This window comes from Talpa europaea (genome assembly GCF_964194135.1).
Source record: "Talpa europaea genome assembly, chromosome: 8".
Classification (NCBI taxonomy): Eukaryota; Metazoa; Chordata; class Mammalia; order Eulipotyphla; family Talpidae; genus Talpa; species Talpa europaea.
Genome location: NC_140075.1, coordinates 83,212,189 through 83,229,214, shown reverse-complemented (window position 1 = coordinate 83,229,214; position 17,026 = coordinate 83,212,189). Strand labels below are relative to the sequence as shown.

General features: G+C 39.7%; 1 protein-coding gene across 1 annotated transcript; it reads right to left on the bottom strand.

Moving 5' to 3' along the window:
- Window positions 1-6,023: 6,023 nt before the first annotated feature.
- On the bottom strand, window positions 6,024-16,818 carry PTGER2 (prostaglandin E receptor 2; the record flags this gene model as incomplete). The annotated part of the gene is made up of 2 exons (XM_084240271.1): window positions 6,024-6,281; window positions 16,000-16,818. 2 exons carry the CDS (start codon window positions 16,816-16,818, stop codon window positions 6,024-6,026), a joined length of 1,077 nt encoding a protein of 358 aa, XP_084096397.1.
- Window positions 16,819-17,026: the final 208 nt, after the last annotated feature.

The window sequence follows — 17,026 nt, the reverse complement described above, 5'->3', positions numbered from 1 at the left end:
GAGGTTTAGGCCAGAGGTGCAGGGGGTTAGAGGATTCACCAGAAACAGAGTAGGAAACAGAACAGGCAGAATGACTGAAGTACACTGCAGAGGGGAGCAGCTGGGAGACAGGAGAGGTCTGCTCTGCCATGTGGGTCACCTCCCTGGCAGGGGATTGAACTCATAGCTGCAGTGGCTGTGCATAGCTTCACAGTGCTGATGCTTAACCCCTTATGCCAAGAGAAAGGCCCCACCATCATCATTCTTGATGGTCACCCAGAGTTAACAATTAGATAACATGACCCTGGACACTGTGAGTACCACCCTGAATGTGTAATCTGAACCAGGCATGTGTAAAGAGATCAGAAAGTCCCCTGGACTGGGCATTTGAAATGATTCTAACTCCAGTCTTACTAGCATTTACCATGTCCAGGCACAGTGTGACTGCCCTGTGTGCATTCAGGGCATACTTAATTTACTTATTTAATCTTAACAATAATTGAGGAGGTGGATCATTTCATTATCTTTATAGATGAGGAAACAGAAATCCTTTTGTAGCAGAAAGGGGAGCATTGACAGATGGCCTTGAAAGCCATATTTTGTCTAGTCTTTTTCAATTTTGTTAAATTTTCTTTTCCCTGGTTATTTATTGGCATGTTAACCTATGCAGAATTGCTAAATTGCTACATATACTCTTTCAATATCTGTGTAGACTCATTCTAATTATGTTAAGATTAGGGATATGGCCTACACTCAACATTTTTGATTTTTTTCACTCCAGCGGTCTGTCTTAAAAATGCTTTGTTCAGGGCCTCCCCTGGTGGTGCAGCAGTTGAGCGCTGGGCTGCGAAGCTGCCACCAGCCTCTGCAGCTCCGGTTCAATCCCCGGCCACCAGCAAGGGTCCCACATGGTGCACAGACCTCTCCTGTCTTGCCCACTGCTCCTCTCAGTAATGTATTTCTTCAGTCTGTTCTGTTCCCCGCTCTGGCTCTGGTGAATTCTCTTGCCCTCCCGCACTTCTGACTGTACCCAGTGCTTGTATAAATAAATAAATAAATCTTTAAAAAAAATGCTTTTGTTGATTCCAAGACCCACACACATGACTCTCTCTTTGTTTGGCTTAGGAATAGCTACTATGCTATCTTGCTATAGGCAGATAAAGAAAGATGCTTTGATTTAATCTCCTTTTTCTCTCCCAATCATATAAATTACCTTTAGAAATGGAAAAATGTAAATACCTAGAAGTGGAATTGCTGGATCATATGGAAGCTCTATGTTTAGTAGGCCCAGAAATCTCCACACAGCTCTCCATAGTGGTTGGACCAGTTTGCACTCCCACCAACAGTGCAGAAGAGTTCCTTTTTCTCCACACCCTCGCCAACATTTGTTGTTGCTAGTTTTTTTAATATGTGCCATTCTCACTGGTGTAAGATGGTATTTAAAAAAAAAAAAGTTGATGAAGCCTTCAGATATGGGAGCTGAAAAATAAATGTCTGTCACATGCAAAAAAAAAAAAAAAAAGAAATGGAGAAATGTAAATGCTGAGCCTCAGGGGAACAGAGGGTAGGACAAATATTATGCTAAGGGAACCTACAGTAATTTGCCTCTTTCTGTGCAGATGGAGCTGATTCCTATTCCCCAAGTTTACTAGAGGATATCTATTTGAGTAGGAAATGGAAAGAAAGACTACCCACTTTATAGTTTCAGTTTTTGTCATTGTATGGTTAAAAAACAGAATACACACACATTTAATCTAATTGTGCTGGATAGCCTCCATTTGCCCCTTTAAATCTACTCTCCACCTGTGCTTTGTGCTTCCTGGACTGCATCATCTAGATAATGGATTACAGTTGGTATGGCCACTGGAAGAACAAGCAGAAAAGTAAAGAATAGGCAAGATACTCCAGGAATGTGGTATCCCCATCATGCCCCTCTGGTGTGGCTATAGCTGTGCTCCCCACTATAGCTCCCCGCTAAAACTGTAGGGTGGCATCTCCTACAGCTCTTGCTGGTTTCGGATAACTGCTCCTCCTTTATCCCTTCAGGTCTAGAAGTGGCAACAGTTAGCAAGGGATTCTTTACCATCCCTTGTGGATTTACTTCACCCTGGCCACCCCTCTTTAAGTATTCCTTCAATGGTCAAGACTTTTGAGTGCCATCTCTTTCCCCTGGAATCCTTATAGACATATTTGCTCTTGACAGATTTTTAAGAATGAAACACAGGGATCACAGCATTAAAATGCTCAAACTGATCTTTAATAGTACATATGTTTTATAGGAAATAAAAAAATATATTTCAAGAAAATTTACTTACAATAAAAAAAAATCACAAAAGCTACCAGAAAAAAGAGTAACTTTCTGAAATAAAATATGTCTAAAATGTAACCTTGGTCCCATGTATAAATTAAACAATAGCTTCTGTGAATGCTAAAATAATATTTATTTCAATAGTATACATGTCAGATAATCAAAATGCTTTGTAAATTAAAAAAAAGCAAAAATAATGCTTTTAAGTGATGGGAGGTATGTTATAAGTGCACAGAGGAAATTCATTGAAGTTAAAAGTGTTTGATGAAGGCAGAAGATAGCCATAAAAAATATTCAAGCTTGCAACTCCAACTGCAAGAGTAGGCATTGTAAGTCCACATAAATAAATCATTCATTTGTAGAGAGAATTGATTCTCTATCAGTGAATGGCTCAAGTAGGGGCTCTTCCCAAATTCAGAAAACTATTATCTTTGGCTATGTGAAATAAACTTTTGCTTAAGGGTAAGCTAATTGTTTTCCCCTGCTTTTCAAAGTTATCAAGCGGGTAACCTAAATGTGCTGTTTTTTGATTGGCTCAAGTCAGAGCTGATGTTTCATTAGCATTATTTAATTAGTCCAGGGTGCAATGACATAAACTAGCAGGGGCACCAAAAATTTAACTAAATTACATTGAGAAAGGAGTGATGCAGATTGAATCAGTCCCCCCTGCTGCTCAGGGCTGCAGCCTCAGCATGGAAACTTGGTGTTGACATTGTGTCTAGCGCCATTTTGAGATTCAGATCTTTGGGAGCAAATTCAGGGTCCCAGCAGATCTTTGGAGATTCAAGGCCCCTTAGTATATCAGAAATCCCAAGATCTCTCTTTGGAATGATGACTGAGGGCCACAGAGAACCATCCAGGAAACAGTTCAGCTCAGAGCAGACTGCTTTGGCCCAGCCATTTCTTGACACCTAAAGTTAGGGCTGGCATTCTGGGCTGAGTATCTACTATAGTTTCTCTCTTTACATTCCATCAACTATCAGAGGCAAAAAATAAAATTAGGGTTTTCTTTCATTACAATTCAGTTCTCCAATATACCAGGCTAAATTTGGTGTTTTTACTTAATTTGAAAATGAGTCAGTAAACTTAAAAGGTACACTGAATGTGATGGGATTTTTAGAAAGAGAATACATATAAATCTATGTAATATTTTCTCTCTATATAAATAAAATAGGATTTATTCACTCAATACAGTACAAGAACCAAAGCTCTAAAAAAGCTACTACCAGTTCTTAAAGAAATGGATTAAATTCCCTCATTTAAATTTGCTTTTTTTTTGTTATTATCCTTGACTTTATTTTTTTTTAATAAATTTTATTTTTATATTCCCCATACAATTGCAATCCCCTTATTTTGACCCCAATCCCTCCCCTCCCCACCCCCCACCCCCCAAAGAGTGTCTCTTATTCATAGTTGTTTGTTGATTTTGATATTTTCTTTCTTATAGTTATTCTTTTTCCTGGTCCCTTATTTAAGTTTTCTAGATTCCTGCTATGAGTGAGACCATCCGGTATTAAATTTGCTTTTTTAAAAAGATTTATTTATTTATGCATACAAGAGCTAGGGTACAGGCTAGAGGCATGAGGGGAGGGGTGGAAAGAGGATTCAACAGAGACAGAGTGGGGAACAGAACAGGCAGATTTGACTGAAGTACACTGCTGAGGAGAGCAGTGGGCAAGCCAGGTGGGTTGCTCCCTGGCTGGCCGGAAATCAAACCCATGCTACAGAGGGTGGGACAGCTTCATAGGTTGTGTCTTAACCCCTTGTGCCACCAGGGAGTCCCCTTCATTTAAATTTAGACCCTCAGAGTGAATCATGTTTTACCTACTAGTGATATTTTGCCTAATTATTTTTAAGTTCTGAGACATCATTCCAGAATTTTGGGGCTGAGTGAGGTAAGATAAAGGATTGAAGTTAACATTTTCATTTGAAGGGGAAAAAAGGTCATTTAATAAAAGAAATCAGTCTTCCAGATTCAAAATAACTTCAGAATTTTATGTTTGGGAATTATCCAGCGGCCTATGTAGTCCCAATTAGAACACTGTATTAACTTTGGAATACTTGGTGATAAGGAATATTTATTTATAAGCCCAGAGTTTAGTAGGGTAAACTTTACCTATTCTTTTTTTAAAAAAATTAATATAAAAGAAAACCATTTATTTATTCCTTTTAAGATAAGGGCTGATTTTACATAGATTGTATTGAAATACCTTGATGCTTCCATTGGTTTGGAATTACTCAAAATGATCATCTAGTTTGATAACTACTTGTAGGAAGTGGTTTTGCATAAGCAACTCAATGAAGCTTAAAAACAGCCTCCCTCCCTTTCTTAAAAACAGAGTTGTTCTGTAATAATACTGCAAAAAAAAGTAGTTCTACTGTTGTAAAGATCATGCTATGAGGATAAAAGCTAAAGAAAAAAAATTCTTTAACACCAAATACTGTATTGAATATTTTAAACTCCGATTTACAAGGTATTCATGTTTTAAAAACCTGCCAAATAAAAAAGAACATGTCTACTTTTATCTCACTTAAAAGATACATCTACGCACATTATAAAATATTGTTGGGGGAATTCATCAAATTCTATTCCATTTTCAAAATTTTGTTTTATAGTTTATAGCAATTCAGTTGAATCACAATTGACTAAGTTATGATTAAACAATGTAAATTTACTGAAATATTTTGATACTTTGTTTAGAACATGCCAAATATTTAAGTCTAGAAATATATTAAGATATGACTCACATTACATGACTTCTTATATGAGTCAAACCATATTTCCTAGATAAAATATAGACAGAGGAATTTTGTTACAACACAGTTATCTTACAAAGTATGTTAGTCATGATCACAACATCAGCATATAAGAGTTCCAGTGTATCTGAGGAATTGCCCAGGTTTTTCAGATTTTAATCCTAATTTTTGGCTTTGGATATAATCACTTATCTTCCCTTGGAAACAGAGTAAAGAGTACTTAGTCAGAATTAACTCTCTTAATAACCTTTCTTTATATCTTGTTGAGAGGAAAATTTCTAAAGTCTTCTTGATTACTACTAGCCCAATGGAGATTATAAAATAAGTGACCTCCCGCTTTGATGCATAGCTTCTGGGGACTAGCTGACTGACGTCAACAGACTGAGCTCACTCTTCTAAGAGTAACAGTATGGTGACGAGAGAGTACTCCCACATACATAAACATCACAGTACAACTGCCTAAGATTTTCAACCTCATTGTCCAAATAAGGTTTATTAAGCAATCACAAGACACCAGGCTTGTCAGAGCCACATGTGGACTTCTTAGAGAAAACATACGAAGTTTTATCTGATCTGACTGTACAATGTGTGTTTATAGTGGTAGTATCATGGAAGATCAAAATAGAAACATAGTAACTATTTAGAGCTTTAAACAAATAATAAAGCATGCTTTCTCATTCAACAGGAAAGCTTAAATCAAAAGACAACCCCATCTTAAGTGCAGTTAGTTGGTTGTTCCTCTAAAGGCCATGTACCTCACTCATTGAGGTTTTATAGATAGGTTTTATGGGTAGGTTTTATAGATCTTTCTGATACCTTCCAAGAATGCAATATCAGTCTGCAGCCTAATCCAGTGTGCGAACATTTGTTGACTCTGTTTTATTAGAATAGCTTCATTTTGTTTATAAATTAACTTTTTCCATTTCTTCAAGGAACCATTTCAGAAAGCTTTTCCAGATGCTTACTTACTAAGCGCTTCTTAACTACTGTCCACAGAGGTCAGTTGTGTTTTGGCATTTGACTGTGTAGAAGAGGAAGCTCGGGTTGCGTCTTGTGTTCTTAATGAAATCCGACAACAGAGGACAGAACGGATCAGTCTTAGCACAGAAGGCCTGAGGATGGCAAAGACCCAAGGGTCAATTATTGAGTTAATTGATAAAAATCTAAGAGCTGGAAGGTCCCACGAGGTGGCATCAACTGCCAACTCTTTCTGCTGTTGATCCATATATGCAAATATCTGTAAGAAACAAAATAGGAAAATGATGTTAGTTTTACATTGTGACAAGTTTTATTATAGGCTATTTCTTGAGATTTGAAAGTGAAATATGTTTCGTGTTTTCTTGGGATTACAATTGATGCCAGGAGCAAGAGGCTGGTCCTGCCATTGGGGTTGGACAGAAATGAATAAGCTTTCTTGGCACCTAGAACAGAATTACTTAAAAAATATTAATAACAAAAATGATACTATTTGTAGTTCCCATTTATCAATAACCTAATATACATGTATCATGACTTGCACTGGATTAAACCCACTTCTATTCCTAGTCCTTATAAAAACTCTGAAACATTAAGCTTTGTCTCCATGAGAAGAGGAACTTGGGGAAAGTTCATAACATGTTACATTTACTTCCAAATTCTTAATCTGGTTTAGTCGTCACGGTTCAGGATGGAGAACATGCAGCAGAATGTCACTAATGAGAAGGTGAATTCTTGCCATGGAGTGCCTGGTTCGATTCCTGGCTCTGTACAATGCTTTGGGACCACAGAAACACAGTAGCCTCTTTGTGCCACAGTTTCTAGATTTTCAAAATGGGCAATAATAATAATATCTTTGTCACTGGGTTGTTGGGAAGATGATAGGAAGTAGTAAGATGATAGGAAATAGCATGTAAGCTACTTCAAACTTAATAAGCACTTCACAATGTTAGTTGTTACCTCCATTTTATCAGTGCAGACATGAGATGCAGTTGACTGACTTGCCCAAGTCCCCAGGGCTGAGTGGTGGCCAACTGAGGACAATTCCTGCTCTCTTGACACCAGTGCTGTGCTGGCTGTGTGCTATGTCCAGGTCATCTATATTAGAGCAAAGGTCTTCAGAACATTGTCCTAAACAATGGAAAGCTGACACATTTTTACAAGTTGGAAAGTGTTTTCAAGCTAGTCTACCAACTCTAATCTTGCTGTTTAGAGATTTAGTGAACAACACAACTTTTGGGTCAGATTGAAAGAAATGGAACAGTCCATGCTTGATAAAGATCAAACACTACATAGCTTACAGAAAAGAGGAAAACAAATGCATACATAGTCATTTAAAATCAGTTCTTTAGGTTGCTCCAGAGACTTTCTTACCATGGTAGCCCATGAGTTAGGGAACTAGTCCCTCTTCCCTCCTCTCTCCTTCCCCTGATGAAGGAATAGTTGATCACATTTTCCTCTGGTACTCTCCCCACTGGCATACAACTGGATTATACAAAAGCAAATTGCAGGGAGGGAGAATAGCAGTCACCTTGAGTTGCTTATATTAAGAAAACAGCAGGAAGGGTTGGCAGTCATGGCTGTTCATGAATGAGAATCTTGGCATAGGGAATGAAGAAAAGGACTTGGCAGATGAATAAGCAAAAAGAAGAATAGATGGTGGATTCCCCCAATTATAGAGAGAAAGAGAAAGTTGGGTGGGGAAATGAAATGGAGCAGGAATTTACTGTTTAGTGTAACTATTTTGGGTGAGACATACATACCTTTATGGTATGTTCAAGTAGAGGTTTCAGCGTTTAGAATATCAGGGTAATAGTGTACCTAAGGATAGATTAAAATATACTAGTCACCCCTCACCCCAACACAACTAAGCTTTCTGTTGTAAAAAGTCTGTAGATGAGTTCGTGATCTAGTTCACCAAGGAACATGATAATACCAAATTGGCTAGCCAGGATAGGCACGTAGAGAGGCAGCAGCTTCACACATAAAGATGAATCAGATTTTCAGTGGAGAATGACCCAAGCCATAGTTCCTGATCTCTTTCCCATGTGAACAATGAGAAGTGAAAAATGACTTTAGGGCATGATGCAATTCTGCGCTACTTGTTTCCTCTTCATCCACTACACTGGTTTTTTTTTTTTTTTTTTTTTTTTTAGAAACACATTTTAGGAGGTGACCAACATTCTGTAGAAGGCAATTTCTTCTTTATACTTGGAAAAGAAACATATTTCAGCAATCCTTGAAGTTCTTCGGCTGTGTTTCATCTTCTCCTACCTTCCCATTTATTTGCTTTTGGTGCTTATATTTTTGCTTTAAGTTAACCATTTTAAATCTTGTGGATACTGGGTTTGAGCAAGTGCTAATCTAACTGAGTCAAGTAAGTTTTCATTCTTTAGGGCAAGTTCTCTTTACAGTGTTATTTTAAGAAAACATAAAGCTGTGTTATGATACTTCAAAGGTGGCAAGATGAAAATTAGTGTTCTGTATTTTTTTCTTCTTTATTGAGGTAACATGATGATTTTCTCCCATAGGAGAAATCATAATTTAGGAGAAATAATAGTGTTCTTTTATATCTGTTTTCTACAGAATCCTAGCAGCCTCCCATGGAAAACTTCATCTTGGCACTGTCATGGTAAACTTTAATGCAACTAATGTAATAAGTTCAGAATGAGAGTTCTATCTGGTTTCTTGATGAAATTACTCAAGGAACATTAAAAAACCTCTGATGACTTGCTCCCTCGGAGACTGATTAACTGAATCTGGACTATAACTTAGGTATCAGGTTTTATTTTTTTATTTTTTTTTATTTTTATTTTTTATAGAGGCATGTTTTTATATATTTGTTTGTTTGTTTGTTTGTTTTGTTTATACATGCACTGGGTACAGTCAGAAGCATGGGAGGGTGAGAGAATTCACCAGAGCCAGAGCAGGGAGCAGAGCAGGCAGAAGGACTGAAGTACACTGCTGAGGGGAGCAGTGGGCGGCAGGAAAGGTCTGCGCGCCATGTGGGACCCTCCTCCGGTGGCCGGGGAGCAGCCGGGGATTGAACCGGCGGCGCAGAGGCCGCGGGCAGCTTCACAACCCAGCGCTCAACTGCTGCACCACCGGGGAGGCCCACTTAGGTATCAGGTTTTAAAAAGCCTCTCAGGGGATTCTAATGTGTGGCCAAGGTGAGAACCACTGCTTTAGAAACTTACCCAACACCTGAAATAGTTTAAAATTATTTATCATTATTAAAAATGAAACACCCACTTAGACTGGCCAATTAAACAAATGACTGAGCTTCCCGAATTCAGTTAGTTTCTGGCCATTAATATACAATTTGATTTTTCCTTTGGAAATTGTATCCTATGACAATAGTATCTAATAATTACAGAATACTTATGTGTGCTAGGTATGTTGTTAAGCAATTTACAAGTATTATTCTGTTTAATTTTCAAATAAAACTGCAAAGTATTATTATTAGTAAGGAGAAACCAAAAGCTTACAAGATAATAGTTTACCATGCCCCAAGTCACTCCTAAGGTGTGTGGGGAGGTCATGGAATCACATTCAAGCAGTGGAGCCCAAATGTGCCTTTCAGCCTGTCTATACTCTACTGTCATTTATATAAAAAGCCTATAACATAAAGTCTCACATGAAATTCATTACTCTGACTGCACACATTTTCCACAGCTAAATCACAGACTTGTCATATGTTTATCTGCCTTGTGAAAGACAAAGCTATAGGCTTTGTATATCCATTCTTTTAAAAAAAAAAAAGACTTTTAGTAGGGATGGTTAATTTCTACATATATGATGTTTTATTTATTTATTTATTTATTTATTTATTTATTTATTTATTTTTTTGTGGGACCCTCAGCGGCCGGCACTGCAGAGGCTGCGGGCAGCCTCGCAGCCCAGCGCTCAACCGCTGCGCCACCAGGGGAGGCCCACTGCATATATGATGTGTTAATGAAATCTCAGGGACTTGGTAGTGGAGGGAATAAGAGACTGTTTTCCTTCACAAGGAAAGACTAGAGCATGGAGTGGCTCTAGCTCAGAGGTTCTTAACCTTTTGAGAAAATGATGCACAATAGGAACTACCTTCCCAAAATTTTGTAAATTAACACAGATTTTAGAAATGATTTTGAAGTGATCCAGGTTCCACCCTTGGAGTGCAGGCTAAAAGCCTTGTTCTAGGGCCTCCCCTGGTGGTTCAGCGGTTGAGCGCTGGACTGCAAAGCTGCCCGCAGCCTCTGCAGCGCTGGTTAGATCCCCAAGGGTCCCACATGGTGCACACTCTACTGCTGCACCCGCTGCTTCCCTCAGCAGTGTATTTCGTTGTTCTGCTTGTTCTATTCCCCGCTCTGGCTCTGGTGAATCCTCTTACCCTCCCATGCTTCTGACTGTACCCAGTGCTTGTATAAATAAATAAATAAATCTTAAAAAAAAAAAAAAAAGCCTAGTTCTAGAGGAAGTTTCAACTTTTTCCAAGTGTACTTTTCCTCTCCTTGGCTTTTCTGATCACACATATGTCCCAACTGCAGAAGTCCTCAGTCTAGTTTTCCATTAGAGGAGGCAATTTTGGGTAGTAAATTATTCCCAGAAAAAAGAAGCTTGATATGACTTGGTGATACACACTGAGGCACAATGGGTCAGAGCCCAAGATAAGAATGGGGAGTGGTGCTCAGAACTTGAAAGTAGAAAACTAGAGACATGATGGAAACCAAAAAGACCAAGTTGCCCATCAACAGGATCTTAAGCCTTTAGCTGGAAACAGATTTATTGAATGCCTTCCTGAAATGCGGAGATCAATAGTCTCCATGGTTATTTCTTCCCTAACTTATTATTATGATGAGTTTCTGACTTGCCAAAAAAAAAAAAAAGAAAGAAGAAGAAATAGAAAAGAAATATAACCCTAAGCCGTTTTTCCTTAAGGTAGGAGGCCCTGGACTTATTCATCTGAAAGGGCAGTGATGATCAACTTGACCAAGGGTGTAGTCATATATACACATCTTTTCTTTGGGGAAAAAAGACTGTGGTTTTTCTGTCTAAATTTTTAAAACTCAGTGTAATTATGCATCCACAATCTTTATCCAATAACCATTTCAAAATATCAAATGGCAAAAGGTGTCAAGCGAAAACACTCATTCAGAGGAACTTTCTCTTAAAAGGTAATGTGTATTCAAGTTATTTCAGCAATCTAAACACATCTTTGATGATACATGGATGATAAAGGGCCTTCTAGTAGTTCAAGGATATTAACTTAAAATACCACCAGGCAAAGTTCACTGTGGTCATGCACAGATTTTCTGGACTTCTATTTCATCCCCAGTAGAATTGTGATAAACCATATATATCTATTTAGCCAGTTTCATATATTTTTTTTAAAGATTTATTTATACAAGAACCAGGGTACAGGCCATATGTGTGTGGGGGTAAGAGGATTCACCAGAGACAGAGTGGGAAACAGAACAGGTAGACTGACTGAAATACACTGCTGAGGGGAGCAGTGGGTGAGATAGGAGAGGTCTGCTGCACCATGTGGGTATCTCCCCAGTCAGCCAGGATTGAACCTGCACTGCAGAGGCTGTGGACAGCTTCACAGCATTGTGCTCAACCGCCTGTGCCACTAGGGTAGCCCCATTTCATATAGTTTTATAATTCCCATTTATATTATGTTTTACATAGAGTATCAGGAATGAACAGGAAACCCCAATATTGTTTACTTGAATTTTTTCTGTATTGCAAAGATCCTATTTCCACTAATCAGATTTACCTAGAAATTATAGCCCTAAGGAATTTCTAAAGATTAGGACATTTTCGGAATGAGTCAATGGTTCACTCTTGAAATTTTAGAACTAAATAAAATGCATAAGTACTTTATCCTGATAGCATGTGGAAAACAGTTTAAAATGACCAGAAATAATCCACTATTATTAGTAAAGTAGTGAGAAAGTGGCTTGATGTGGGTTGGACATTAAACACAAACAGTATCTGAGACAAGAATGGAGATCTAATATATTTCCTGTGTTCTGTTCCATTTCAGGAAGAAAGTAAGTTTCTATTTATCTCTGTGAAATGATGACAACAGCTGATTATCATAAGGAGGAATTTATTAATTTATACAATATCCTGTTAGTGCATAAACAGTTTGGGATATGTTGTTGGTCCCGTGCATGATTTCATATTGGATAACCAAAATAATGTCATTTCTAAAACACAAGATGCTTATTTTCATTCTTAAGAAATGTTTTTTTGTGTCCCAATGGAAGATTTGACATGAGAGGTAATCTGATTATTTCTTAATGTAGACTAGCATTTATATTAGTGAATCTCCTTAAATCTCTGTCTCGGTCTTTTAAATCATAGGTCTGTAAAGAAGAAAAAAGGAAATGCACACTTAGCCCTGGCTCAGGCCCCTTGATCTGACATGAAGAAGGAGGTCTTTGCTATTTAATGTTAACAAATTGGAATTAAGAGGCAAGGTGGTCCAGATATTTATAACATTTTCACAATTCTCTGATGAAATCTTGGGTCAATCTGTCACCCTGAAATGAATACTTTCTCCCAGGTGTATGTGGTCAAAATATGGTTCTCTGTGCTTAATTATAAACTGTCTGCTTTCAATCCTGGCTCTAACCCTCACTAGTTGTGGGACCCAGGTTAAGTTATTTGCCTTATCTGTAAAATGGGAATAATAATATTTATTTTACAGGTTGTTATGAAGATAATGAGTTAATATATGTGACAGTTAGCACTCAAAAATGTTAGCCATTTTGACGTTGATAATAAAGGTGTTTGAGGTTGAATTTGACTTCATTACAAGGTGCTGGACATTTTACATTTTAGTAGTTTCACTTTACTTTTCAAACTTTGAACAACCTAGATTGGCATTCTTAAAAAAAGCAGTAATTCCAACCTGCTCACAGCTTAGGATAATTGATAATATTTTGGATGTGTTGGGTTAAATAAAATATGTTGATTAAAATTATTTTCAACTATTTTTAGCCATGTGGCTACTAGAGAATTTAAAATTGCATGTGTGCCTTGCATATGTGTCTCACGCTGTATTTCTATTGGATTACATATGTTCTGTTAGAAAAACAGGAGCATTTCTGAAGGTAACCATAAACCTTTACCTTGTCTAAGAGTGTCCCCACTTAGCATGTGTGGAAATGATTCTTGCCTTGGGTGGAAGATTGGCGTAGGCCATTTCAGAGCACAATTTTAGCATGGACAAAGTAGAATAAAGAAATGTGGGGAGAAAGAGAATCCCCTGCCCTAATAACATGCCAAGCATTTAAAATAGAATGTATGAACCGTGAGTTTAGCATTGTCAGATAAGCCCTCCAACAAATAACTTAATTGGGAAGTATAACATTTCATAAGGTTTAAAGTGCAATGTAAATAAAAGATACTAAGACAAAATAAAATTAGCTAAGGGTAATGTAAATTTAATGTAAATTTCCTTATTAAGAGATGGCTTGATACTTCCCTTTTAAGGTCTGATTCAAATATCTTTAAGGTACACATTCTCCATAGTTCATGTGAACAATGTGACATTAAGTCTGAGGCAAGAAGTAAGTTCGGCTGCTTTTGGATTTTGTTCACACTATGTTTTTCTCCTGCTCTTTGGGAGCCTTTGCCACACATACATGCAGAAGTAAACTGAGATTAATATCTACTAATAGAATCAATGCCAAGGAGTAGTTTGGGAAGCTATAATCTTCACCTGACCCTCCCTAAGGCATTAACAGGCAAGCTAAATAAAATTGCTTCAAAGCAAATGTCCTGCCCCACCACGCTTTCTAACCAGACTTATAGACTTCTAGCTGTTAGCTCTTCCAATTGGTGACTCTGGAGCATCTTTAGGGTTAATGTTAAATGAAGGAGATATCTATATCTATATACCTATATATAGACATATATGAATGCATATATGAATGTATATGAATGAAACTTAACATAAGACAACATTGGCATTCTCTTGTTAAAAGACAGATTTACTTAAAAACTGTTGAAAATTATTGCCTTTCATTTTAAAAACAATTTATGCAGTGGGTCAATCAAGACCAAAAGGGAGACCTTTTTCTCCAGCTCTCCTCCTCTAAGAGCCTTAAGAAAAAGTGTAACAATCATTTTTTACAAGTGTGTGCTCACTTCTGAGCCCATTTATAGGCGATTTAAGTAGATAAGTGGGGGACATCAACAGTTAACAAATAATAGGTAAAACTTTCACAAATGATAGATAAAACTTCAAGACCTGACAGGCTATTTCCCAACAGTCCAAGAAAAGCATTCCCCAATTCAGAAATGGTTGAATTCTAAGTTGTTTTTTGGGATTTGAAATACTTTCTCTCATAGATACATGTTCGGCATTCCAGTAGTCACCCCCCAAAAGATGATTTTGTGCCTAATGTAATTGAAAGAGCCTACCAGTTAAACAAAACAACATGTAGGAGTCATTTGGGTTTCTACCTTATAACATTAATATTGAACAAACTCCCTGCCCAGGGTGGAGTAGGAGATGAAGCTGCCCACAGCTCTACTTCATCTTACAAGAGGGCACCTTTTACACATTTTACCTCCTTTCTAGAAAAATGTAACTTACTGATTCAAATCACTTTCTGTACTGGTGATTTGAATGGGGTAGAAGTGTGAGGACAGAGCGGTGAAGAGAACATAACTAAGAGGGTAGTAAGGTAGTTAATTAGGTGAGAGGTGGTGGTAGCCCTTTCCAATTTGGGCTTTTAGAATCCTGTGTCTTTTTCAGACCCTGGGGATGAATGTATGAAGATAATCAGCAGTGATAGAGGTGGGAAGTAGTATAAAGTGACCCTCCCACTCTACAGATTGACCTGCTAATGGCAGGCACTATCTCCTCTTCTTTAAGACTGTGGCAGGTGGGTGTGGCTATCTGTTTACTCTGTTCCTGTGAAGACAAGGAAGTGGCCAAACCTCCTAGTTCCCAGCTCTCTCTAATAGGCCAGCTCAGATACATCCCAGGCTCTACTATTCATGTTGCACACTAGGAGGCTTGAACTCAAAGCACTATGGACCTAATTGCTGAGGTTGCCCCAAGCCAGGATGGCACCCATCACAGAACCTGGGGCCTGTCCTTCAGTCCCCCAGGCAGCCTCTGTCCTGCTGGGTCACAGCAAATCCTCAACATCCCTGAAATGGACCAGCCATTCCTGCATGAGGTTCTGTGCCCATAGAGTACACAACTGTAAGCTGAAGTGCACCTGTACACATTTTGGACAGTAACACCAGGAGGACTCTGTATAAGAGGGTACAAATGCCTTCTGTAGATGGATCTCAAAGGCTTATTACCAAGGAGTTCTTCCAAGTAATCACCTCCCCCCAATTATTATCATGAATTATCATGACCAAAAGGAATTACACTCCCTAATATGCATTGGGAAATTTATAAACTAGATGCTCACTGAACTTGTAGGACAAATAATGAATGCTCTGAATTTCTGCAAGAGGACCTCTCTCACCTGGGACCGTTCTCAGTGGCAGTTGGAATGCCATGGGCTGGGTACAACATTTTGCCCTAGGAGAAATAAAAGGCAAAGCATGGAGACCTAGCCCCAGTTGTGTGTGTGTGTGTGTGTGTGTGTGTCTATCTGTCTGTCTGTGTCTGTGTCTGTGTCTACCAAAGGCAAAATGTAGCTCTGGGAAGTCAGGTAGTAATAATGACAACCATCCAAAGGTGGAAGGGGCTGCCTCATCCTCAGGTACCAACCCCAGTTAGTGGGTCTACAGGGAGTCTAGGACCCATAGGTTGGGCTAGCTAGGTGGTGGGCTAGACTCCCTTTCTGAGGGACTGTATTACTGTATAAGAAACACTAGCAGAGAGATGCCTTTACAAATTTAGATATATTTTTACAATTTGCCAAAGTTTGTGCCCCTGGACAGGGGGCGGTCAGAGGAGAGAGTAGGGGGAGCTAGTACAGAGGGGGCCTATGGAAAATAAGTGAGTGACTTACTGTGAAAGGCAAGGAGCAGACTGCGAAGGTGATGGACATAACAGCCAGGAGAATGAGGTGGTCTGTCTCCTCTGTCATGGACACCCTCTCCCCTCTTCTGCGGCTCCCAAAGCCACTGTGACCGCTGCCCACTGAGGGTCCGCAGCGGGTCCTCCTGCTGCGTCGGTGCATGCGGATGAGGTTGAAAATGACACTGAGGTTGCAGACAAGTACCGCCGCGATGAGGATCAGCAGCAGGGAGGCGTAAAGCTTCAGGTACCCCGTGTGCTCTGACTTGATGAAGCACCACGTCCCGGGGCAGTACTGGACGTACTCTCCATAGCCCAGCAGAGGCAGGGAGCAGAAGAGCAGGGAAACCGCATAGATGGCGGGCAGCACCGTCAGGCCCGCGCGGCGTGTGATGTGGCGCTGGTAAAAGTAGGGGTGCCCGATGGATAAGTAGCGTTCCAAGGCCATGGCAAAAAGCATGAGCATCGTGGCCAGGCTGAAGAAGGTCATGGTGAAGGCGAAATAGTGGCACGCACCCAGTGCCTTTAGGGTCTGATTCCGCGCGTATGAAACCAGCACCACTGGGCTGATGAAGCAGGTCCCAAGCAGATCGGTGAACACCAGCTCTGTCACCAGCACGAGGAACAAGGAGATGGGGTTCCAGCGTCCTGCGCCGTGCCGGGAGTCTCCCCGCCAGCGGCGCGCCAGCAGCGCGAGCGCGATGAGGTTCCCCAGCACCCCAGCTGAGAACATCACCGAGCTGATGGCTGGGCTTGCGTTTGACCCGAGCACAAGTTGATCGGCGCACTTGTCAGTGGAGTTACTGCTCATGGCGAGTCGTCGGGAGGAGAGATGCACCCCCCTTTCCCGACCTGTACCTGGGAGGACTAGGGTCTAAGAGCAGGAGCGCAGTGAGACCCACACACAAAAGGAGAGGGATCCCAATGCAGAGTCCCCTTCCGGCTCCCGGCGCGCTCCGTGAGGGCTGACTCGGCCCCGGGTCTCCTGTTCTTCGCTCTCGGAGAGGCGGGCCGGTTGC